Genomic DNA, 27653 nt, shown 5'->3' with positions numbered 1-27653 from the left:
TTTTGAAAATGTTGACCCAGAAGTAGCTAGCCAGTTGTCGTGGAGCGGAGCCAGCAGCTGTCCTCAACTCCTCACCTCCTCTCACCCTGCCTCCGTGCCTGCTGCGGGACAACAGCCTTTGATACAGAGTACCGTTAGACTTCAGCGGGCTGCTGGAGGACGGGCTCTGCGGACACACGGTCCGGTGTCAGCCACGCAGTGAGATGCCAAGAAAGGCGCCGCTTCACCGACACGGCTCGTCGCGGCTTTTGCACTGATTTTTTTTCTTCTGAGAAGCATCTCTGCGGTTCTCCGTGCTGCTCACCATCAACGTTACCCGACTGGCCAGGTAGGGAGAAATGTCAACTACAAAAGCAGGGGAGGTTAAAACTGATAGGAGTTAGCCTGGCTCATATTACCGCTTTACGTCGTGAGCATCTGTTGTGCAGGTGTTTATTTAGTTGTGACGTTAATGGAGTCGTGTCTTCACTTTAATTGGACGGCGTTGGGGGATGATAGAAGGCTAATATATCGTTACATACAGAGCAGTAGCCATGTCATAGCTTACGGCTAAATGAAGCTTGGTCCTATTAGTAGCTAGTTTGGTAGATGAATGTTAACTGGAGGGCGTCACTGTCACACTACTTTACATTATACACGACTCCGCTCGGCACGAATATTCACTATAAAACAATACACAGCCAGCAACCATTCACCGAGTCATTGAGCATTTTTATATACATATATATATTTATTGAGACATTCTTTTCTTCACTAACAAGTCTTTCATATACCGGTATGTGGTCAGTCTTGTCGTGCGCGGCTCATTGTAGTGTCTCTCTCCAATCATTGCGCCCGCAGACGTCCCGTCATGTTCACGTCAAACACCGCGGCGAGTAAAATGAATGAGAGCTGTGGGATGTGATGTGTTCATGCCTGCACGGAAAATACCAGCACGCACACACACACACACACACACACACACACACATATATATATATATAAATCATATATATATATATATATATATAATCATATAATCTTAGAGTATTATGTGCAAGGTGGGAACCGTTTGTTGAGGTATAGCCAGGTGTGTAAGAGCCTTATTACCAAATACCAGGATGTACGTGAGCTGGAGGTTGTAGAGTAGTGCTGTGGTTGGAGATGCTACAGCAGCTGATGTGATCCTGCAGGCTTTTTTTCTGGCGACACTGACATCCACCCACCATCATACATCCACAGGCACACACACACACACACACACACACACACACACATATACACCACATCTCCTCATGTTAACCACGATACAGTCAGAATACACATCTTATTGGCTGTCGTTGAATAAAGTCAGTATTTCTATGTGTGCATAATGTGACCTGACTGTGTTGCTGCCTTGACCTGATTGCACCATCTTAGCGTACTGGAAGTTGCAGCCACTGTGAAAGTGAAATCTGGGACAGCCCAGGTCAACCTAAAAAAGGTGACCATGTGACGCGTTTCCTCCATAGTTCCTTATTTCTATTCATATGTAAGTAGGGCACCTGTAAGACACTCTGCAACCAGCAGCGACTACTGACATATCACTAGTTCCTTGTCACTGATTGAAATGCATGAAACACATTAGTACAAACTGTACTTTGCTGTGTTTGTTGCATGTATTTTTAACAATTTGTAACTTGATTTTAACGCAGTATATATACACTATGTCTGTTTTTCTTTGTAATCAGGTGTGAAAAGTCACTGTCATGACTGGAGCTGAGAATGAGGATGATATTCCGTTAGGCGAAAGGAAGACGGTCACAGATTTCTGCTATCTCCTGGACAAGTCTAAACAACTCTTCAATGGGCTGAGGTCAGCTTTTACTCAGTTTAATCTGTTCTCTTCTGTTAAATATGCTGTGTGATATGAGGATATATATTGTGTGATGATAGAAAGACATCTATGGTTTCATATGTTGCTCTTTTGCAATAATGTTGGTCATTTTTGCATGGATTACATTCATTTAAAAAAAGAGCAGTATGGAAGTGCAGTGGTTAGCACTGTCACCTCACCGCAAGAGGGTTCTGGGTTTGAACCCAGTGTGTTCTCCCTGTCCTTGTGGGGTTCTCTCTGGGTACTCCAACTTCCTCCCAAAAACATGCAGCTTAGGTTAATTGGTCAATCTAAATAGCCTGTATTTGTGAAGGTGAGTGTGAGTGGTTGTCTATCTACTCTATGTGAGTCCTGTGATGGACCAGCATCCTGTCGTGGGTGTACCCCGCCTCTCGCTCCAATGTCAGCTGGGATTGGCTACAGCCCCCTGCGACCCTCTGTGGGATAAGCAGTTGTTCATTGAATTTGCAGAAAATGTGCTATATCATGATTAGCATTGGTATCAGAATATTAAACCAGCTATATTAGGATATGAGCTTTTGGTTATGTCACATTCACTTTCAGTGGATAGTGGTGGGAAATGCATACAGTGCACAGTAATGTAAGGTCCAGGTCTAAAAATCCAGCCTAGTACTCTGAGGGAGTACATTCATATATATGACAGCTCTGCAGCACACATCTTATGACTAATGCCATGCAGGATGTAGTGTGTGTAGTGTATGTAAAGGTGTAGAGGTTGGGATGGTGGATGGGTGGTAAGAACATTTCTTCTCCTTCATTGAAAAACCCAGAATCCATCAATATGATGAAATAATAAACTAGGATTTAATGTGAGCTCAGAGAAAATTCATGTACGTTCAGCTACATTCATTCACTCACTTTGATTAGAAAATATGTCATTCCTCTGCAGTGAGCTGTACACATTTTAATTTAGGGATCTGATATTAGAGAGTTTCTATCTGCTGATATATATATATATATATATATATATATATATATATATATATATATACATATACATATACATATACATATATATATATATATATATATATATATATATACATATACATATACATATATATATATATATATATATATATATATATATATATAAAACACACCTAATTAACCAATCAGCTTTCAAACCACACCTGTGCAGTCAATTTGCTTCGTAACAACACCTGAACATTCAATCAGCATAAAAGGACTCCAAGGAACAGAGCACTTGAACACATTATTGAGAGGGACTACTTTTACTCACCATGGCAAAGACAAAGGAAATCAGTCTTGAGCTCAGAAAGAAGATAGTAGAGGCTCATGATAAGGGGGAAGGCTATACTGCCATTTCCAAGCGTTTCACAGTGTCTAGAACTGCTGTACGTTGCATCATTGCCAAGTACAAGGAGACAAATTCTGTAAGAAACAAACCTGGGTGTGGTCGTAAGCTTAAGATTTCAAGAACTCTAGAGAGGAAAATTGTCAGAGATGTCAACAAGAATCCCTGGACATCTGCCAAGATGATTGTTGCTCCTGTGCCAACCGAGTAAAGAACTACTCTAAGAGGTTGTTGTCAGTTGTGGCTCAGAAAGGGTACACTATTGACTATTAATGGCCAGGGGGATAATCATTTTGTATTTCTCATTTTTGCCTTTTTTTGTTTCAACTCATGAAATCAATAAAATATCCTAATCAAACTTGTCAACTTTTGTCTTTGTAGTGTAATTGTTTCCAAAATAACAAACACGTGTTGTTAATGGCCATTTCCATGGAGAAATCAAGACTTTTGTCTAATTTCATAAGGGGGGCTAATAATTTTGGTCACAACTGTATATATATGAGGGGTGGAGGGGGTGGTAGGGCGGTCGTCCACCAATTGGAAGATTGGCAGTTTGATTCCTGGCTCCTCCAGTCCACATGTCAATGTGTCCTTGGGCAAGATACTTAACCCCATATTGCTCCCGTTGCTGTGCCAACAGTGTATGAATGTGTGTGAATGGGTGAATGAGACATGTAGTGTAAAAGCACTTTGAGTGATCATAAAGACTAGAAAAGCTCTATATAAGTGCAGTCCATTTACTATTACCATGTTGTTCTACCTTGCTGATAAGCTGACATCAGCTTATCGCACATGACAATAAACTGCTGTCCGTTCCATAGTCTTGGTTTCTAAGGTTGTTGTTATGTTTTTTCCATGGATAATGTTTGCGTTGTCCACTCTCATGTTTCAGATCGGATTTCAGCTCAAACATGTACAGAGAAATTGAGAAGTTGATATTCCAGTTAAGGACAAACTAAAGTAGTGAAATGCTACTACTGAAGTTAGTGTCATAGTCTGTTAATGTGGCCTTTATGAGCCAGTAAATGCTTCTAAAGAGCTGACCAATCAGAACAGAGTGAGCTCATCATTATCTGTCTTAAAGAGACAGGATATGAAACGGCCTGTTAAGACACAGAGGCTGAACTGAGTTGCTGCATAAAGAGCCAGTATAAGCTAAATAAGGAGCTTTTAAGTGGAAATCATGCAAAGATATTCCAGTAGAGCTCCAGAATATAAATATAAAGTAGCACATATGTTGTCACTGAACGTAATGCAGGGTTCAGCACACTTATTCCTTAAGATATTTATCCAGTGACAGGTTGTAAAAGAATCTCTACATGTATAATCAAACGCTCCTCATCATGTTTGTAGCACCTCTGTCTTTATGAGGAGCAGGAAACAATTATGATATGTGTTAAAACTCCCACCTAGGCCTGGGAAGCTTCACCTACTCATCACATTTAGTAGTGAGATATTAAATATCCACACAATAGGATTGAATCTCTCTGCTTTATTGGCTTTAGTGGCACTTTTTCCTCCTCAGGCAAAGCTGTTAATAAACATAGCAGCATGCCCGGCTGCCTCATTCACACTCTGCCAGCTGCTATTTATGGCTCATATTTCACTACTTTCCTGATCTGGAAATTGAACCCCCCCCCCCTCCTTCTGATTATGTAATTGAAGCAATTACCCGCTGAGTATCACTGACCTATTTATATTAATAGGCTAATTGTGATTGGTTGTAGATGAATTGATGCTCCACTATCACAGTTATCTACTCATCTTCTTTATTTTTTTTGAGTGATGTATATTAGTAATAATATTTCTGTCATTCTTTAAGTTGTTGGTCCTGAGTCAAAGAAGCTTCTTCTTCCCACTTCTGTGTAATCCCTTGTAATACCTGCTATTAATGGTATTATAACTAAATATCTATGGCCTCTTAGTACAGTTCTTCAGACTGAAATATCTACAGCTGCAATTATTATCATATTCATATTCTGATTATTTTTTACAAACATTTTTTTAAATGAGTTCAAGGTGACTTCTTCAGTTTTTTGGTTGTTGTTTTTTTAAGTTCAAAACCCCAAATAATTGAGTTTACTATGATAAAAGACAAATAAAAGCAGCACATTCTCACATTTAAAAAGCTTGAACCAACAAATGATAACTCAATTATTAAAATAGTTGTTAATTAGTTTTGTGATTATGGAGGAATCCATAATATAGCTGATTGTTTCAGCTCTAGTGATCTATATTTATATATATTTCTTCCCATTGACCTAGTAAAAATTGATTTGAATTGTAATACACTTAGTCACAGTGACTCCTGTTCAAGGGACACCAGAGTATAAGGTGCAACATCTGGATTCAAAGCTCAATTCACCTCAGACATGGACAGTTGAACTCTGGCCTCAGCAGATTCATCTGGTTGTGTAGCCTGCTGCTGACACATCTGTGTAAAGATTGTTTAGTTTTTCATTTCAATGAGTTATTTCACTGATACACATCACTTTACTCAGTTTACAGAACTGTGTGAAGTTAGGATTAAGTCTGCAATCAATAATTGCTTTCATCATTGATTCATCTGCTGATTATTTACTCAATGAATAGTTTGTTCTATAAAACATCAGAACACAGTGAAAACACCCAGCCATCACATGTCTTGTTTGTTCCATAGTCCAAAGAGAATCCATTTATTCTAATGTAAGAACAATAAAGGAGCACATTTTTACATTTAAGAACCTGGAAACATTAAATGTTTGGCATGTTTGCTTGAAAATTGACCAATTGTTCTATTATCAAAATAAAGAAGAGTAGAAATTTCTCTTGATCAATTTATTGATTAATCAACTAATAGTTGCAGCTTCTGTCAGGACATCTCAGCATCTAATGCTCCAATTTTTCCCTCTTTTTGTCTCTTGAAAATCCCACGATTCACGTGTGTCACTGAATCATCTTTAACATATAACCAGTATTGGCTTGCCAGCATTATTTGATTTAGTCATTTTTGTTCCAAGTTCAGTAAACATATGAGCAGAATTGAGACTTGATTCGAGTCCAAAATGAAATAACAGAAAATACTCATAAGTCTTATCTTCCCTCCAACTTTATACATAGTTTGTGTCTATTTACTTTCATTAGTCAGGGATATTTTAACCCTTACATACTGTCCAGGTCAGTTTTGACCCATTTTGACATTTGACAGATGTGAAAACACCTCAAATGTCTTTGACTTTTCCTAAAGTGGTCCAAAATGCACAAAAATGAAAATATTTAAATAGGTGCTACAAATTTGGCTGTTTCAGGTAAATGATCTCTGTATCTATTGCCATGTGTTTTAGTGAAATGAATAGTTAATCGTTTTAATAAGGATTTATTTTTATGATGTAGCAGTGAAGACTGATGGCTCTAATGATTATATAATAAACCCCACACTTCCATAAAGTTATAAAATACATTTCCATCATTATGTCTATGTTATATTTTCATGTCTTAGGTCAAATAGGACATGATATTGTGTGATAGGAGCTGTTTTTGGTGTAAAGGTTAAAAAATACACTCTCTCTGCTCTCTGAAACATGAATCAAGGTTTAATCACATTTATTAATCAGAATATATGAACAGATTTGGTATAGACAATTTTTATGAGGGGTCAAAACTGACCCGGGATATACTGTGAGGGTGTAAAATATGAACAGTATGGAAGGGTTAAATATATCATGTAATAAAACTATCACAATTCTAGTCAATCCAGCAGTGAAGAGCTGTGAGTGGTTGTAAGACTATAAAAGCACTATGTTAACTTAGTACAGTCCATTTATCATGTGCACATGATTGTGACCTCTCAGAATTGAGCTGCCTCACCTGCTGAGAGAGCAGCAGGTAGTGAGGGTGTGATCTCAGAGAGCAGGAGACACTTTCACTTTGTTAAATCACTGGCTTTAGCAAACCTAAAAGCTCTATATCATAGTTCTTCTTCAGGTAAGATTTTTTGGAAATGGTCACAGTTTTTCTGCTGGCACTGATTCAAACACATAAATAAAAGGTTTGCCTCAAAACTGCATTGGGTGCTCCAATCAGAATCTAGCAGGATGTTGTATGTTTGAACTCAGTCCATGATCAGATCCTTAGGTTGACTCTTCAATAACTGACACAGGTACTTTTAAATGGTCCTGAATGTGTTTGTTGTGAGATTGTTCCAGTGAATATCACAATACGTTCTGAAACAGTGTAGAGTGCAAACAGACAGACGGGCCATCTGGAGGAGCAGTTTTCCCGCTGAGCTGGTGAACCTGTCATCTGGTGAGCCAACAGGACAACACCAACAACACTGATAGAGAAATAGAAAAGGAGCAGGCCACAGATATAGACTGATAGGTGGATGCAGGAAATGATGAATTGATCAGATGGACAGATAAACACCCACTGCTTCTGCCCTCTCACCTTGATTTTTGGTCCGTTGTTCTTGTTATGATCTGAGCTGAGTGACACATTGAGTTTGTTGTAAATGAGTCAAAACTGATGCTGCGTTCTAGTCATGTTTGTATTACCAACAAAATGGCGCCATCGTCAGCTCAAAGCAGCTGTTTTCTCTCACACACTCAGACCCATGTGAAATGATTTAACAGTCATACATTTGCCTCCAAAGATGAAAAATCTAGCTGGCTGTTGCATCTTCTCCTTTCCTTCTGCTGTTATGATCATAAATGTGACAGATGAGTAGATTCATCAGTTCAGATGAGCTATCACAATGAGCTATCTGGCCAAATGCTGTGATCTTTTTGAAGTCACAATTTTTTCAAGTGTATCTTAAACCAGCAGTTAGGTGTCCATATGAACATTAAATAATGATTCCTCCTGTTCATACTGACTATTAAAAGAAAGATCTCCTTCAAATGTGCTTTCAATGGAAGTGATGGAGGACTAAATCCACAGTGTGTCCACACACTCATTTAAAAGTATATGATCAGCTTCTATTCACCTTCATCAGTCTGAAATGTAATTTCCTGTTCCTCTAATTGGAGACTTATGTGTGGGGCTGAAAGCACTCAAACATGTTGTGTGTTTAATGTTACCTTTCTGTCTTCCTCTTCCCTGCAGAGACCTTCCTCAGTATGGACACAAACAGTGGCAGTCCTACTTTGGACGGACGTTTGACGTTTACACAAAACTGTGGAAATTCCAGCAGCAGCACAGGTTATTTCCATCTCTTACTACGGTAACTGTACTAGTTCATTTAGTTTGAAGAGTCAGAATAGATAGATGAAGAGTGAAGTGTTTCAAGTATGTAGTTTTCAGTTAAATGAATTCAGTACCAACCACAAGGAAACATACTGTGTTGAATCCATTGTCACAATTCTGCCAAAGACGGATGCACATGTAATGATGACCAGATGTTCTGTCTCTCCCAGATGTTAATTGATATCATTGTCTGTTGTTCAGTATTATAATTAGTCATTTATTGACAGGCAGGTTCTGGACAGTCGGTACGGCTTGAAAAGATGGCAGATCGGGGAAGTTGCATCCAAAATTGGACAGCTTTACTACCACTACTAGTAAGTGTCACTGTCTCAGCCACATGCATCACCACAAGCTTTCACAGTCTGTCTGCTTTCAGATAGATTAGATATAGTTAAGGTCCATACTATAAATCATACTACAACTTTTGGTCATGATATAGTTTATGTTGATAATAGAGTTTTTTTGGAAGTGGGACAGCTCGGAGGTGTATGAACAAAAATACATTACCTTGATTTAAAGGTACAGTGTGTAGAATTTAGTGATATCTGGTGGAGCAGACTTGGAATATGGTCATAAATGGAATATAATATTAATGAGTATGTTTTAATGAGTGTTTATCTCATGAAAATAATTGCTTTTTCATTTCCTTAGAATGAGTTTGCCTAGTGACATAACATAGGTTTATTTTTAAAAAAACAAAACAATGAACTCTGTGTTAATGTTGTTTTGTGTTTGGCCAAGTTTTTTATACACAAAAATAGATTGCAAAGTTTTCCTTCCAATTTAGTTTTCTTCAGAAATGAATTCAAATTATACATACAATCTTTAAAACTTGTCAAAGGATCTTAAGCACAGGAATTGTACAATATTATGAGCAATCTTCCCAATGATTTAGAAAAGCTGAATTAATACTGTATTCCCTTTGTGTGTTATATTATTCATTTTACTTTATCTTTTTTGTATCATGTTAATTATTGATATTTTAGTATTATTACTGAATGATTTATCTTAAGATCCTTTTTGTTTAAGATCTTCTTGGTGTTCCTTCTTATGTTGATAATCTCACACCGTCTGTTAAAATTGGCATTTTTGTCTTTGTTGTTATTGTACATGTATGTCTGTACAATAAAGAAGGAGGAAAACAAATTTACGAATCCTACTATGGTCATGCCAAGACCCACCCTTCTCTGCCTGTGATTGGCTTACCCTGATATTGTTGCCTTAACCCTAACCAATCAGAATCCTCATTCCTAAACCTAGGTGACAAAGGCAACGAGTGCTAGCCAATCAGAGGCAGAGTAGGGCGGGTCTTGGCGTAGTCATAGTAGGATTGGTAATTTAGCTGCACAGCCATGTTTCTAAATTAGCCCAGAAGGGACAAACCAAACAGTGACTAGAGAAGACCTTACATGTTTATCTCATGTTTTTGGCCACCATAGGTTCTCCTACACACTGGTAAAGGGAGGGGAGGGGAGGGAGGAGTATTTATTTGGTTGCAATCTTCAACCTCACCACTAGATGCCACTATATACTACTCACTGCTCCTTTAATAATTTAATTGAGCCAACTCTCTGACTTTTATAAAAGTCAAACAAATATTCAAAAACAAGACTTATGGCAAAATTAATTCAAGTTCATTTGAATAACTGCACAACTGTCTGATTAGATGTATTCACATTTGCATTTCTGTTGTAAAGTTTTCAGTGTAGGCAGACAGGAAATGTGGGACACATGTCCTGGGCCGGTTTTAAATCAGGACATTGTGTTATGGAGCAGTAGTTGTATGAGCGGTACCCATGTCTCTGTCTGCTCACATCCTTAGCAAGAGTTCTGTGTCATTCCAACGATTGACTTTGCAGAGATTGGATGTAAACAGTGCAGAATAAACATAACTTTGTTTTTGTTTGTTTACAAGAAAACCCTTTTAATTGCAAGTTGTCGGGCATGTACTTCCTGTTAAAGGCAACCTGTAATCCATGGATTTCTGTGCATGGGCACTCTACATATTTCTTGAATTGAACTTTTTTCTCTCTGCATCCCTGCTTGACAAAATAACACACTTTTTAGAAAATTTAATGACATGTTTTGTCTTGATTAAAGCTACATTGAATCTATTTGATGGTGCAATTTGTAGATCAGGTGTTACAGAATCAGCACTTATATGGAACATGCTTCAATGCAGAGATGGTAACACAGTTTCTGTTTTCTAATCTTTATTGAAGCCTTCGTACCTCAGAAACAAGTTACCTGAATGAGGCCTTTTCATTCTACTCAGCCATCCGTCAGCGGTCCTACTACTTTCAGGTCAACAAAGAGGACAGGTACGTTCCAGAAATACTCTGTGAAAAATGTTCTTCTACTACTACTAACGACTGTAGCTGCCCTTGCATGACTTATAATAAGTCATATGGACTATCAGTTTTGTTAAAGCTGCATTAATAGATTTGTATTTATTACTTGAGCTGTACAAACACAATATCATCATCGTTTAACTTTTATCCACAACTCTGCACATCTGTCAGCAACCTCTGGTCCATTTACTGCATCCTTACGATGACTAGACTGTGTCATCTCTGAAGTTATACAGTCAAAGTCTAATAATGATTTTATTGTTGCAGTGATTTACTCAGAATTTTAAAAAATATAATTTTTATTTTTTGATATACTACGACCTTCATCTCAGACTCCCTGTTTTACAATCCTTCACAAGCTCTCAGATCATCTACTGCTGAGTTTTTAAATACACACAAGAAAACAGGAAGTCTCTTTAATTATGCTCCAAAATAATGGAATACTCTACCTAAACCTACAAGTGATGTGAGCTCTGTGAACAGCTGAAAAAATATGTGTTTAATCTGGATTTTAATTAGTGTCATTTTATTTATAATTATTATTATTATTTATTTTTACTAAATGTGATTTTTTTGTTGGTTTATTGTATTGTATTTTTCTTTGTCTTTGTAAAGCTACATCCCTTGTGTGAAAGGTTATTATGATTATTATTATGTAAGCATATCATTAACATCTGTCATTTTTGAGAACACCTGTTTATTCAATATACGTCTACAAAAATGTGTAACCTCTTCATATATTCTGCTGTTTTAATAATGGAGGCAAACAAGACTTTTCTTGCTGTAAAGATTTAAAAAATGTTCAGCAAATTTCTAATGTAGACTATGTGAACCAGAAGCTGTTATCAGTACAAAGCTTGAAATGTGAGTATACTTTACTGTGGTTTGTTTGACCTCACAAGTTCTTATCTTCTCTCATCTTCCATCAGGCCAGAATTAGTAGTGAAGAAGCTTCGATATTATGCGCGCTACATAGTCGTCTGTTTACTGCTCAACAAGATGGACCTAGTCAAAGTTTTGGTGAAGGTATGGAAGCAACGTTTTTAAAACTTGATCATTTGTATGATAAAAACAGCCCCCCCCCCCCCCCCCCATTTTCTTGTGTACCCCCATGCAGCATTCATAGCATTCATTACAGTGTCTCACACCTGAGATTCTTGTATGAAGATTATGCAGAAATGACACTCATTTTCACCATTTCTCAAACACTCCGCTCATTAAGAGACCTGGTGGAGGGTGGAGGATGCTCTCTCAGTCTTGGTTGTATAACAGTTCCACTCATGAGCCAAATGTGTCTTCACAGAGGGAGGGGTCATGAAGAACCACAGAGCCACAGAGTCACTGCTCCTGCCAGTCAGTGCATGAACCAGTGAGGATCGGTTCAGATTAGGTAGACAATCCTCCATAACTGTGAGGCAAATACAGGAAATCCTTTTTTCTGAAGGGATGTAACATCAGACAGAGGTCTGACAGAGGTCATGGTTTAGTATGCGTCTTAGTTCTGGGGTCATAGAGCGAGATGTTCTCAGTAGGGCCTGACGGATACTGGATTTTAGAGGCCGATGCTATACCGTTATTTGGGAATAAAAAAATTCTGATATTGATATATCGGCTGACAATCTTATATATACAGATATGTACATAAACACACTTTTTTCCAAATTTGGCTACCAAACACTTGTGAGAAACATATGTTATGGAGGTGTGATATTTTACTGTTTAAGAATAAACTTGGAACTGGGAACTTACATGTATATATTAAACTTGAATTAGGAAAAATTATTAAATATACATAAAATGTTCTTTTATATATATCTTTTAAATATCGGGCACATACCAGATGGTATAAACACTGATACCGATAGATCAGTGATAGGCTAATGTCGACCGATAATATCGATTGACCAATGTATTGGTCGGACTCCAGTTCTCAGCTCAGTGAGTAAACTAAACTAAACTAATGAAACTAGTGACACAGTGGCTTATTGGCTCACTTCTTACTATAGAAATGACAGCACTCACTTACCTCTATATCCTAAAATACTGCTGCTACTCCTTATACAGGGGTGCTCAATACATCAATCGCGGTCCACCAGTTGATCGCAAAGCCTATGCTGGCAGCTCACGTGCCAAAGAACTTTGAGAGACTGCTTATTGGCTAATTTGTGATTCTGCTGTGGTAGCTAGGCTGTTTTTTGTTTGTTCCCAGGGTTTCCCGCAGAAAATGTGTTAGTTAAGGTGGTGGGGAGCAGTGGGGGGGTGTCTTGTCAAAAGTAGGCTATAAGACAGCCACATGTAAATGGTAAACGCAACTAGCCTTAATGGAGTGGACAAAATATTAGGAACACCATTCAATATAATCATGCACACCACAATCACTCAATAATGAACATAAAGCATAATTTTCACCTTCTTGTCAAAAAATGTATTTAAGCTTCATAAATGTAGAATGTATAGCAGAGCTGTTGTATTGGATTAAATTAGATTGTACAGGTTAAGCAGGCTAGTTATATTCAGCTTCAGTTAAGGTGACCAGATTTCTGAAATGAAAATCGGGGACATTTTCAATGCAGCGGTGAAAAATCATTACATTTTATCATTATGAAATAAAAAATGGGGACAAGTACTTTTTCATGTCTTTTAAACCAGCTTTTATTACACAGTCAGTAGATATTGTACAGTTAGTATCGGCACATGGTCGGCATTGCCTGTGTTTGATGGTGGGACCCAGTGTGATATCTTTTGGGGCCCAAAATCCCTGGTGGCGCCCCTGCAAAAGGTTAATAAATCAAAATGTCAGCACTCACAAATATCATGTGTCAGTAGTGAACAGCAGTGTCAAAAACACAAATATAGAATAATACATGAAAAAAAACATCTCTCTTCCAAATTTAAGAGTCATGTGCAAAGACAGCTGCCAGACCAGTAGCTAGTAAATATCATTAAGATGTAATTTAATAATAATCACCAAGTCAAAACATATAAAAAAGATGTAAGTGGATCACATAATGTGTGCCACTGGAAACAAATGGGTGACATCACCAACCATCCATCCACTGAGGAAGACAAAAATATCTTAGTCTTGTTAGCTTGAGTTATGATAGATTTTTTTGGTCAAAAGTGTCTACTCAACTGAATACTGAACTGATATTTATGACACAAAAGGTGGCAATCAAAGAAGATAGGTGACATTACCGTGATCCCCTCATTCATCCACCTCCGCCTCAGGAGCCTGGATAGAATAAGAGCAGAGGAGAACATGAGAAAAATTGCAAGAACAGAGCCAATCAGCAAGGCTAAACATCAACAAAATGCTACTGTATTAAAATCAAAGCCTACATTTATAAAGTGCACCTACAAAAGTCACTCATCAGGGGGACAGTTCCAGTATAGAAATTGGGCTCATATATTTATCTGTTTCTCCTTCTATCTCCTCTCCTCTCTCACTTTGTCTCTCTGTCTCTCACTCTCCCTCATTCCCTCTTTCTCTCCCTCCCTCTCCTTACCTGATTTGCATATTTCTCAGAAGAATGTATTTTCTTCTGGATGGCTCTGTCTTTGGCCAGCATCTCCATAAACTTAACACAAGGGAGGTTGATGTTTGTCTTTACAATAAGGATGGCCTTGATGGAAGGAACAGTGAACCTATTTCTGCTGTCTGTCCATATGTCATTCATTTGAGAGAACACCCTCTCTACTGGTGCATTACTGCCAGGTAAGCACATGACAACAGACACTAATCTTGCCAGGTTAGTGTGCGGGATGTCATTTTCTTTGAAATGAGTTAATACTGTGCTCCATCTCTGACTGAGTGGTGTCTCAAATTCTCTCCATTTCACAAGTGATTCCCCCTTTATTCTTGAAGTGATGGGTGACCAGCAGAAGAGTCAAATCAATGGAACAGACATGCTTGGAAATGAACGTGCCTAACAGTGGTTTTTCCATTGGAGCTACCCAGCTAGCAGCTCACAGGCTAAATCCCAACATCAAAAAGGTTAACACAGGTGTTTTTGGATAGTCACACATGTGGAATGGTGCATGTAAGGTCATCTTCTCTAATCTCAAACTAGATTGTCTTCATTCGCTGACACAGCTACAAACACACAGGCCCATGCAAGCTTTGAGTCATTCAACCACATGCTCCCTGTGGCATGCCATTGGAAAAACCTGCAACCCTTTTTTTTTTTAAAAATAGGATTTCTTCTGTGCCCTTTAAAGGTGGAGGCTCATCATTTGTGGATTAAAAACAACAACAAATGGATACATATCTTTGCCTTTTTGCATGCAAATACAGCACAGTGATATCAAAGAAAAAGGAATAACTACCACTTTTAAAAAAACAGGCAAGGCATTTTTTTTTTTTTTGGAATGATGTGCGATTGAAGATATCAGGTGCTGGTTGATGATGTGAAGGGAGTGTGATGATGGCCCACAGCAAGCGACAGAACTCACAGAACATATGCCATGCACACCTCTGCCTGCTACAAGAGCGCCGTTTGGCAAATACAAAAAATAAAATAAAAATCAAGACCTGGTAATTAAATTTTTTTTGTTGGGGGTGAAATCTGTTAAACTCCAACAGTAGCATCATCACGTTTTTGTTGAATCTGCCTCACTCTCTCTCTTCAAGTCTGTTGAATGAGAAACATCTGAGTGACTTAAAATTGACGTTTTGTAACATCAGTTGATAAAACGTGCAGCACCGCAGCATTTTACACATTGCACCGCTAATATCACCTGTTTAGTTAGAGCCGTTCATTTACTCTGAGCCGGTTAGCCTGAAACTTGTTACTATAGTAACGTCACAGTTAGCCGTCACAGTTAGCCTGAAACTATAGTAACGTCACCTAACGTTACCTGTCTGAGGATTAACGTTGTTAATGTTGACATCACATGGTGCTGCCGGTGTCATTATTTTTTCGGGCTCCGATGTTTTTTTCTGAGCAGGTTCTGCCTCAGATGATGTAGATTTATGTTTTAACCAGCGGTCTGTGTTTGTTTCCTCAAACTTGATATCACTGTTAGCGTGTCTGTGTTATGCTAGCGGGAGGTACAGAGAGCTACAGGTGTGTTCAGGGTCGAAGTCAGACAGTCGGACACAGCGGTTCCGGCCCGCTGCAGACGTTGGTTGGATTTATTTATCTTATTTTATTTTATTTTTTGAAGACGTTAGTTAAGGCGGCAGGCGTGTGTTGCTTAGGCGGCCGCCTTAGCTGTAAAGTGCTGTGGGAAACCCTGGTTCCTTTTTTTGGTGGGTAGATCATTTATAGCTGGTCAAAATAAAGTAGCTCACAAGCCAAACAAATCTGGGCATCCCTATCATACAGAATAGGCACAGCGGACTGACTGACTGATGCCCATGCTCAAATGGATGATGCTGTTACAAATAGTTTAGCATGTCTGATCAAGTTGTGACAAACCAATTTCATGGACAGCATGAAGATTTTGTGGGATCCATCGTTCATTGTCCAGCGAAGCTGTAACTTAATATGAAACCATGACGCTCCCAAAGCATAGATCTATGACACAGGAGGCTCTTTCAGCTCTAGTTTCTCATATGTGTATTCTATACTGATGACATGACCTATATGAGGGCTAGGTTACATAATGACATGATCACAAACAACAACTGACCCACTGTGGAATATGGACGCTCAAATAGACGCTGGAGGGTAAATATATGTCTGGGCAATTGAATTGAAAGCAACTGGACTTGTTATATGTCTATGAAGACGTTTTGCCTCTTATCCAAGGGGCTTCATCAGTTCTTGCGTGTCTGACCAGTCTGTGCTAGTCTGACTAGCAGTCTCTGCTCCTTGGATAAGAGGCAAAAGTCTTCATAGACATAACAAGTCCAGTTGCTTTCCATTCAATTGCCCAGAGATAACTATGGCCTTGACGAATGAGAACATTCACAGTCAGAGGGCTTTAGTAAATACAGTAGGTAGGGATTTCAGACAGAGCTCTATTTAAAGTGTGTGAGGCAATTAGAATTGAATTGAACTCCAGAAAATCACACACAGACTGTTGTGTATTAATTCAGGGAGAATATGTGTACCATTACCATTATATGTACCTAACCTGTATGAATTCATCTGCTGCCAGTGATGTGTCCTGGTCTTTGTACAAACAGGACTGCAGCCAATTTTTGCCCAAATCTGATCTTGATCTTGATGAGGTCTCCATTTCCGGCACAAGGAATTGCTCTGGATAGCAAATCTGCACCTAAAATCTAAACTCCAGGAGTCTTTCTCAGAGGGAGGATATGTGCATTGTTCTCTAGTATTGATTAGTCTACTTATATGTGCAGCTGATGGGAACACCATGGTCATATTGTCCTCCCTCACAGTACATGATGGCCTCAGTAAATGGAAGGAAAATATGTTAGCATCAAGAAGACTGAAGATAGCATAAGCAGTGATATTGTGCTCCAATTCCCCCACAGTCCTGCCCTTTGAGGCTAGATAGCTTCAGTGTCAAGAGCTCTGATGAATGCGACAACAGGAGCCTGAGAAGTGGGCTGTTCAGAGGCACTCTTCCTTAAATGTGCATGAAACCTTATTTTATAAATCTAGCACAAGCATTGATGTATGAAGAGAACTGGATACAGGAAGAGAGCGGGGCTTTGAAGCCAATTTGACATAGTGGCGAAACTGTGTAATTAGAACTTAAAGTGATGCTATTGAGCCCAAAAAGACTTTTTCATATAGACTTACATTATGAAAGGGACATATTTTTTGGGCATCACAAGCCCTGCGACTCATTTTACTTTCAGAATTGGATCCATTCCGTCTGATCACGTTTCAAAAGTCCTGAAAAGCCTCACGACTCAATTGTTTTATCCCCATTCAAGTTATCCAATATACAAGGCTAAACCAATTAGCTGTATCAGCCAATGGAAGTCTCTAGTGAGCATGCTCCATGGGTGCATTGGGCCACAGAGCATACTCGGTATGTTCTTAGGAAGTTACTTTTTTGGCATCATGCTCCACTGGACCCTCCAGGAACAGGATTGGGCTTTGAGGCCAATTTGATACAGTGGCCAAACTGCAAATACAACATCATGTGATGCTACTGGGCCTAAAGACCTTTTCTAATAGACTTTCATTTTGAAAGAGACGTCTGTAAATCAGCAGATACATTTTTCTCCGTCACAAATCCCATGAAATGACTCGTTTCACTACCAGAAATTGATCCCTTTGGTCTGATTATATTTCAAAAGTCCAGAAGAGCCGTACAATTAGATTGTTTTATCCTCATTGAGGTTAGCCGGAGGGCTAAACCAGACGTGGCCAGCTCGGCTTGCTGAAGTCACTACTGCGCTGCTCTATGGGCCCAACTACGCCTGTCACAATAATTATTTTATTGATTTATCATACAATAACATAATTATCGGCATTATCATGTCTATATATGGACTTATCATATGATACATGGACATGACTTTGATCATTGCCACACTTCACATTAGCAGCTAAGAGGCTATTCATGTCACATTAGCTAAGCAAGGAGTGTCCTCCATTCCTCACTGTGTACGTCCTGAGTGGAGACTGTAGAAGAATTCAAGGGAAATAACTCTGTCCCCAACCATGATGACAGTCTGTGTTTTTGCACAAGTGTAGCACCCACTCTCCAATCCCACCCCTTTTTTTAGTTTCATGAGTCACTGAGCAACTTTCATAAGAATGAATGTCCTGCCTCCAACTCTGTATCCAATTGTCTTCAAACATCTATGAGCCTTGCAAGTTGTACAGTAATCTGAAAAATGTGTTTGTATATACATAAATATGCATCTGTTTGCTACTTGCAGGAATTATCTGAGGAAATTGAAGATTACACCCAGCGATTCAACACAGAGGACCAATTGGAATGGAACCTGGTTCTACAGGAAGTGGCAGCTTTTGTAGAGGTAATCGACTCTCTAAATGTAAATTAACTCAGTACCTTAACAGTGCATCAGTACTGTTCTATTACCCAGCATGCATGTTACAAAACTGCTTTATTAGATTGTCCTCCCGTGTATCTCATAATTGCGTAGTGTGTGACTGAGTAAGACAACAGCAAACTGAGGGCAGATGTTGGTGACTGAAACTCTTAACAGTGCAACATTTCACCTTTCTGCACAGACAGCCAGGTGAATAAGTACGTTGTCTGCTGACCAGCTCACTGGTGTTTCTCTCTATTTTCTAACAGGCAGATCCTGTGGTAGTACTGAATGACAACAACTCTGTCGTCGTCACCAGCAATCGACTGCAGGAGGGGAGCGTTCCTCCCCTGGAACAAGGCATGGTGGTTGGGCAGCTCGTCCTTGCAGATGCACTAATCATCGGCAACTGTAACAACCAGGTTTTAACCCACTAATTCTAATTTACAGTTCCTAACACCTGAAACACATAGGCACAGTTGTTGATCTGTCTTATTGGAGGAAAAACCTGTGTGATGTTGGCTCTCACAAAAAGAAAACTTCACTTCAGAACAGTATAATTTTTACCTGCAGCTCCGTCATCGTATACACTGCTCTTGATGAGTAGTTTCACTGCTGCACCACAGCTTGGGTGAAGTACTGTATGTCACCACTCCACAAAGTGTAACCCACTGCTAGTAGTATTGTGACAGCTGTCATTCTGGAACAAAAAAGCAGCAATATATGACTTTATAACATGTAGTTTACTGACGTTTTCATACATAGGACTGAGCCATTGGATCTCATGCAAGAACCACTCGCAAGAACCACTCAAATACAAGCACAAGTGATTGAATAGAACTAGCACACACCAGTTTTCTAGTACAGTGGGGAGAACAAGTATTTGATACACTGCCGATTTTGCAGGTTTTCCCACCTACAAAGCATGTAGAAGTCTGTAATTTTTATCATAGGTACACTTCAACTGTGAGAGACGGAATCTAAAACAAAAATCTAGAAAGAAAAGATGTATGGAGGAGTGGGCCAAAATCCCTGCTGCAGTGTGTGCAAACCTGGTCATGAATTACAGGAAACGTCTGATCTCTGTAATTGCAAACAAAGGTTTCTGTGCCAAATATTAAGTTATGTTTTATCTGATGTATCAAATACTTATGTCATGCAATAAAATGCAAATTAATTATTTGAAAATAATACAACGTGATTTTCTGGATTTTTGTTTTAGATTCCGTCTCTCACAGTTGAAGAGTACCTATGACAAAAATTACAGACTTCTACATGCTTTGTAGGTGGGAAATCCTGCAAAATCTGCAGTGTATCAAATACTTGTTCTCCCCACTGTAGTTGGACTTCTTTGGTACGACTGAAATTCACAAGTCATCTACATATAGAGTGCATTTCTAATCAGGAGTAAAAGTTATAGTTTGAGTTAAAGGAGCAGTGTGTAGGATTTAGTGGCATCTAGTGGCGAGGTTGCAGATTGCAACCAACTGAATCCCCGTTCTAACCTGCCAAACATGTAGGACAGGCATTCCATAAAGGGCTATGTGTCTGCAGGTTTTTGTTCCAACCAAAGAACACACGATTCAGCCAATCAACTGTCTGAAGACTGAGATCAGTTGATTAAATGGGTCAAGTCTGGTGTGCTCCTGATTGGTTGAATGAAAACCTACAGCCATATGAACCTTTATGGAATAATGTGGACATCACTAATACACTAATTAAAATAAATATGAATATTATGAATATTATATTGTATTTCTGCCAAATCTGCTGCAATAGATGCTACTAAATTGTACAGACTGGTCCTTTAATAATTATGACACTTGAATTTGTAGTTTGAATATTTTAAAGACATCAACTTAAATTTAAAAATAATATGAATAGCAATATATATTAAGTAATATTCTGGTCCACATATCTGTAGGATAGCTGCTGATTTACTAAACAGTTGACATCCTCATCAAAGCTGAGAGAGGATGACCACCATGAATGTATTCTGTCCTTCAAACTGAGTGTAACAGGTAGCTTTTATGGCAGCACCACCTCATCAACATGTGGCACTCATTTGTTTATAATAAGCAATATATGCGGTTAAGAACAATCATACGAGCAAACCTCACAGAGAAAAGTATGAGAGGTTTAAGACGACAATGTTCAATGTTCTTGCAGCAGGCTCGCTGTTGAATTGAACAGCTGTTCATTTGCTTCTCTCTCCTCTGTCTGATGCATAGATCTGCATTTCCACTCTGGTCATAACACTAACACAACACTATTACTTCTATCAGAGCAGAATCATTCATATCTTCCCTTACTGACTTTCTAACAAAAATAACAATACATCCAGAATATGAATTGTAATCACTCACACTGTTTCATCTCTGTATATAAACTCTCTGTGTTGTCCCGATCAGTCTGGTAAAAGACTTCCTCAAAGGACTTCCTCATGTATCCTCACTCAACCTGGTTCAATCCTCCCTCCTCATCTCCCCTGAGCAGGAATAAGGGATTTGAGACTTGCTTAATTAAGGTGGACCAGATTGATTTCCAGGTCAGGAAAGGAACGAGCAGACATGATATGAAGCAAATGTGAAACACCCGCACTGCACCACATGAAACAGAAACTTCTCAATATTGCCCAGTCATTTAGGGAACCTTTGGAGGGAAAGTGTAATGTAATCCAGTGTTCAGGGGGGTCAGGGTTTACAAATGTGTGTGTGTTTTCACAGGCAGTTTACAGAATACATATCATTCAAACAATCATCATCACAGTAGTTTATTCCCATGAAACACATTCAGGTGTTATGGAGATGTTATATTACCCCTCCCTGCTCTGTGTGTGTAATCTGAGGTACCTGCACTGTACTGTAGTGTCCTCTGCTGGCAGCAAAACTTAAATCCTTATTTAACTAGTTCAGAAAGTATTTTTTGTGCTATTTTCTTTAGTTCTTAGCATGATGGCTCTTGGAATGCTATAAAACATTTTTTTAAAGAATCGATGCATTCTGTTTAGGGTCAAATTTGACCCATTTTGACCCTACACACATTTCATTTAGCTGGACTTTTCCTAATGTGACCCACAGTATACAAACATGGAAATAAAATGCGTCATTTTTTTATTTTTGTGTACAGCTGATACACATTTTTTGTATATGCAAATGTAAAAAAACAAACAAAAAAAAACCATTCAAACATGTATTTTTCACATTCTATAAAATGTTCTCAACCATAAAGTAGTGATTGTGATGTCTTGTTTCCTTTAAATAAATACTCTGTTTGTTCTCTGACAGCTTCATTAAGGATTAATCAAACATTGATTAATGACTGATGGGGAATTTATGAATGAAAATTGGTATACAGACTAATTATTGGTCAGAATATGAACAGTATACAAGGGTTAACCTTTTAAAGTATTTTTTGTGCTGTAAAAAATCTGATCTTAACATCACACCAGTGTTTAAACACAAATGTCTCAATAATAAGTTGCTTTCTTCCTTTTTATTGAAGGTGAAGTTCAGCGAGTTAACCATTGACATGTTCCGCATGCTTCAAGCTTTGGAGAGGGAACCAGTCAACCTGGCCACACAGACCTCCAAACAAGGAACGCTGGTCAGTGTCAGTGTGTTGAAACTGCATCATCACTCTTTTATTTTTATATCTGTATGTCTGAACTCAGCAGCAGAACATTCCCACCTCAGCAACAGTAAACATGTTGTGTGTGTCTCTCTCAGGACCAATCAGCAGCAAGTACCTGTGTGTCACTTTGTTTTGCTGTGTGAGAGCAGACTGTAATTACACTGTAGTGCATCCTTCCCTCCAGAGTTGCATCATTCCCCACTTGGAGTCTTGACTGATTTTGGTGGATGAACAAATGAACACATAACTGCATGGAAACCCTCATATAGACAGAGGTGGAAGAAGAACTCAGATCTTTTACTCAAGTGATTGTAGAAATATCATCATGTAAAAATACTCCATTACAAATAGAGCTCCTGCGTTTAACATCCTCCTCAAGTACAAGTACAGAAGTATTACCAGTTAAATTTATTAGTATTACGAGTTCTTGTTTTGCCGAAAATTGGACTGTGACTCGTCATTAAAACTGATGAACTTTTCTCTCATCTTCGCGTTTTTGTGAAATGTTTTTCAAGAGTTTTACATCTTTGAGGTTTTCTTATTGATTTGAAACAAAGTTTAAAGAGGTGAACAACTCACAGACATCTGAAAACATGAGAAGCAGACTCAGCTACACACTTATTTTATGTGAAGTTTGGGAACCACTGGTTTAATCTTAAATAATGCAGCAAAATTCAGATGCTGGTGTGCTCCTGATTGGTTGAATGAAAACCTACAGCCATATGAACCTTTATGGAATAATGTGGACATCACTAATACACTAATTAAAATAAATATGAATATTATATTGTATTTCTGCCAAATCTGCTTATTTCATGTCAAATTTTGATCTTAAAATAAAGATAAATGTAATGGTTCTACAAGTAAGTACAATATGTCCCTCTGAATTGTAGTGTAGAACAAAAAAGTAGCAGTAGTACCTCCAAATTGTACCTATGTACAGGACTTGAGTAAATGTACTTAGTTTCTTTCCACTGCTGCCTAGAGGACTGATCATCCTGTTACACATTAAAAAAACTTGAAGTGAAATGTGATAATCATTGAAATGTTTGTCCACAGGAGCCCAATGAGAAACCAGCCAAAAGAGAAAACCCTCACAAGTATCTGCTGTACAAACCAACATTCAGCCAGCTTTTTACTTTCCTGTCAGCCTCTTTTAAGGTCAGTACTGACTTAAAACACAGCTTCACTTAAGTCAACGGTTTATTGTTAGACATGCAAAGTTGTTACAATATCATATCATCTCTCAAGTATATGTAGCACATATATCTGATGTGGTTACATTATCTTTTTTTTTTAACTTGCTTGGATTTGTAGGAATTGCCTGCAAACAGCGTTCTGCTCGTCTACCTGTCAGCTACTGGAGTCTTCCCTGCTGGACATTCAGATTATGAAGGTAAAAAAGCTGTTTATCAGGCCAGAGTCTGCTACTGTAGTTCCTAACATCATACAGACATGTCACCAATCTAATGTGTGTGTGTATATATATATATTAATATGATATTATTTAATATTATTGTACATCTACAAATTAAAAGTCTACATGTGAGCACAGACCTTAAACACACTGTTTACATGTGAAAATAGTTTTTTTTGTGAAGCTCAACACAATTGAACCAGTATGGCATAGTAATTAGATGTGTGCTCTTAGATGCTGCCTGTTACACTGACACCTCCATCAGATCATCATTTTATGGTTGTAAAGTGGACAGAAATTTCTGCCACACAGCCTCTGACTGTGCCTGAGTCGGCTGACGTTCTTCCTTTCCAGTTTTTTTCCCAGTGAAAAATACTGAAAGCAAAAACAGAGGGAAAAAGACTGAAGCCAGATCAGAAACATTTTGTTAGTCAGCGTCAGGTCATTTGTCACAGCAATCTGTAAAATCACAATAAATAAAAAAAAATCTGTTCTTTATCAAGTTAGATGTAGTGGTGCTTACATCCATCATGTAGAGTTTCAGTAAAATCTGTGGTCTAGATCTGTCATGATAACTACTTTTGTTAGACGATATATATATTATAAGCAGATATATATTGTCTCAGAAATAATCGCGATGAACGATATTATTGTCATTTGAAGATCATTTTATACTACATGTCACAATCTGCCATGTCAACTTTCATCTGTGGATGTTTCTGGTAGGGCCGTACGATTTTGGAGGAGTTCTCACAAATACAAATCGAGACGTGGTGAACGGAGAGACGGTGCAGAAGAGGAACCAGGCCCAGAAAGAAATGCACTGGTGAGGAACGATAATATAAATGATTCATCTGTCTGAACGGTGTCATATAAGGAAAAGCTAGAAGTTGAGATTAACAAGTTTAGTAACTATCCAGCGCAGTGTAGAAAGGAGCTTCCTGACACTGACTAATGCTTGTGTGTAATGTTGCAGCCTTCATCCAGGAGATTTGTTCCCTTTCACCCGGAAGCCTCTTTTTGTCATTGTGGATTCATCAAACAGCACAGCCTACAAGGTACTTTACACCTTTATCTTTATAAAAAACATTGTATATTCTCATTAATATAACCTTTTCTATCTTTTGTTCATCCTTTTATAGAATTTCACTAATCTGTTTGGTCAGCCTCTGGTGTGCCTACTATCACCTACAGTATATCCCAAGAGTGTACAAGGTGCGTGTCACTCTTGAATATTACCTTTTGAGTGAATGAGAAATTTTTACTGATGGTTGTAAAATGACACTCTTTTGTGTTTTGTGATGTTCTGTTCTGACTTCTCCTCTGTGCTGTGTGTTCAGATCAGTCTCAGCGTGGGAGTCTCTTCACTCTGTTCCTCTACAGTCCACTCTTAGCGTTCTCCTCTGTGTGCGGTTTAAGCAACGTGCGGCGAGGATTGTGGGAGAGAGCTCAAGAATTCCTTCGCAAAGTGTACCGTGACATCGGCCAGATGATAACTCGATCACGGACCATAGGTAGCATACACTGTCTCTAGTAAATTATGAAGAGTGTGACATTATACTGGACTGTGGACAGTTTGTCATTTGCCATGCTAGCAGCACAGCTCTAGGTATAGCAACGTCGGCTGGTGAGGTTTTTGCAGCCTTCCGAGTTGGAAATCTGACTTCAGGGGTCATTCCAGTTCAAATTCCAACCTCCAAGTACAAATACAACACCAATGGTAAACTGATATCTATGCTAGCATTGTCATTGTGAGCATGTTAATGGTAGTATTTAGCTCAAGTACATATTCACTCAGACTACAAGTAAAAAACAATGATAATCATTATAAAGGTAATGCCTTAATTATTATTGTTCAGTATTGCAACTAATGATTACATTAATATTGTGATTAGTTCAGTTTATATGTAATTTTTCTGGAGTTGATCATGTTGAAATGGTATTGAATGGTTTTTATAGGTGAACCCAAGAACCCAAGTTATGGTCTTGGTCTGGTTTATTAGAGCAATAGTCCAAATCAGTGTCAATCCTCAATTTTGAGAAGCAGAAATCAGTGAATGTTTGATATTTGTCTTTAAAAAATAATTGAAGTGATTGATTATCAGAATGATCTACTTGTCTCAACACTGTTATTGTTTTGTGACTGTCTCCACAGATCAAGCCTTTTTGCAATTCTTTGGTGACGAGTTCCTCCGGCTGCTGCTGATCCGTTTTGTTTTCTGCTCAGCTGCACTCAGACTGCATAAACTCTTCCGGGTAAGTCGCTGCTGCTGCTGGAGTTATCCTAAAGAAGCTGCTGGGCTCTGGAGCACTTAAATCATGTTCACACACCATTAGGTACACAGAAAAGTGTGTCCCACTTCTGTAAAATACCAACACACAGTACACTTAAACTGATGCACACCTGTCCTGATACTACTTCAGAGCATCTATTTATAGCTAAGTGCATCCCACAATGCATCACAATGTACTGCATGACACTGCTTATATGCTGGTTTGCTGATCCACAGTTCATGAAGTGTGTAATTACTGCTAATACATGGGTGCAAAATTAGGGCCTGACTGACATTAGATTTTTTGGGGTTGACATATTGTCCGATAATGTACAGAATATATACATAAACACACGTCATCATAAAATAACGTAATAAAAATAAAAACAGAATAAATCAAAATCCATATGTCAAATGTATGCCAGCTGAAATAGTTTATGGCAGCTAGTAATGGTGGAAAAACATGTGCAATAGTTAACAGTGCCTCTTTAAAGAATGTTTGTTGTGATATTTATATATATTTATATTTTCTTGTCGTGCTCACAGGAGGCGCGGAGCTTCCCGGAGTCGTACCCCGAGCTCCCCAAACAGGACACAGTGGAGAGCAGTGTTCTACAGAAGCATATATTAGAGCTGGCCACCATGCTGGATGTGCAGAGTCTATTTTGGGATGATTCACTGGAAGCCTACTAACATCTCCGCACAGGGCAAAAATGGCAAAATGTTGTACATACAGACGCATAGACTCAACTGCCTCAGCCCTGGCAGTTACATTTCTTTTTTTTTTTTTCTTCTTTTTTTTTTTTTTACAGGTGAACCGATTCGCACATCACAAAAACTCCCACCTGCATTTAACTGTTACCTGTGCAAATGTAGTGCAACATCCAAAAATGTTCACATAGATAAGTCAGACAGATGAATATAGTGTAAATTCCCCCCCGATTCTCAGCAGCTTGCATCGTGAGTATAAGCATCACGTAAGTTACATAACCGTAAACTGACCAATAAGAGGCTATGAATAACTTTTTTCAACGAGCCCCCCCACCATTCAGACACAAAGTTTAACACTACAGTCAGTAACTTCCTTCCTCGTGTCATATATTTGTGAAGTTGGTCATCTCGTGGGTTTTTTTTTTCTCTTAAGTAATATTTATCATTGTTTAATAGAGTGAAGGTTGAGTAAGCCTAAAGGATAGACAATATAAACCTGGGCTGCCTCCCAGGTGTGACTTTATCTATCTGCATGAAGGCGAAGCAGGGTGGCGCTGAACTAATCCCTTCACTGCATCCGTAAATGTCTAAAAAAAACAAAACAACCAGTTCTCATGTTGGAGTTTAACAGATTTCACCCCCAACAAAAAAAATTTAATTACCAGGTCTTGATTTTTATTTTATTTTTTGTATTTGCCAAACGGCGCTCTTGTAGCAGGCAGAGGTGTGCATGGCATATGTTCTGTGAGTTCTGTCGCTTGCTGTGGGCCATCATCACACTCCCTTCACATCATCAACCAGCACCTGATATCTTCAATCGCACATCATTCCAAAAAAAAAAAAAAAATGCCTTGCCTGTTTTTTTAAAAGTGGTAGTTATTCCTTTTTCTTTGATATCACTGTGCTGTATTTGCATGCAAAAAGGCA

The 27653-nt window shown here is 38.5% G+C and overlaps 1 protein-coding gene across 1 annotated transcript; it reads left to right on the top strand.

Moving 5' to 3' along the window:
* Nucleotides 1–50: 50 nt before the first annotated feature.
* scai (suppressor of cancer cell invasion) lies at nt 51–27046 on the top strand. The gene is made up of 17 exons (XM_053339372.1): nt 51–328; nt 1710–1834; nt 8277–8372; nt 8645–8731; nt 10640–10738; nt 11698–11794; nt 18579–18677; nt 18962–19114; nt 22197–22298; nt 23385–23486; nt 23643–23721; nt 24469–24568; nt 24719–24800; nt 24885–24957; nt 25083–25256; nt 25898–25998; nt 26562–27046. Exons 2-17 carry the CDS (start codon nt 1728–1730, stop codon nt 26706–26708), a joined length of 1698 nt encoding a protein of 565 aa, XP_053195347.1. The 5' UTR covers nt 51–328; nt 1710–1727; the 3' UTR covers nt 26709–27046.
* The last annotated feature ends 607 nt before the right edge of the window (nt 27047–27653 follow it).

Source organism: Scomber japonicus, chromosome 19 (genome assembly GCF_027409825.1).
Source record: "Scomber japonicus isolate fScoJap1 chromosome 19, fScoJap1.pri, whole genome shotgun sequence".
NCBI classification, from domain to species: Eukaryota; Metazoa; Chordata; class Actinopteri; order Scombriformes; family Scombridae; genus Scomber; species Scomber japonicus.
The sequence above is the reverse complement of the archived record's forward strand: the minus strand, read 5'-3'. Positions and strand labels throughout refer to the sequence as shown.

Excerpts from the sequence above, each read along its gene's own strand:
- scai (XM_053339372.1), top strand. The coding sequence starts at position 1,728 with ATGACTGGAGCTGAGAATGAGGATGATATTCCGTTAGGCGAAAGGAAG. Across the intron at positions 24,569-24,718 it reads GCCCAGAAAGAAATGCACTG|CCTTCATCCAGGAGATTTGT; the intron begins GTGAGGAACGAT and ends GTAATGTTGCAG. Across the intron at positions 25,257-25,897 it reads AACTCGATCACGGACCATAG|ATCAAGCCTTTTTGCAATTC; the intron begins GTAGCATACACT and ends CTGTCTCCACAG.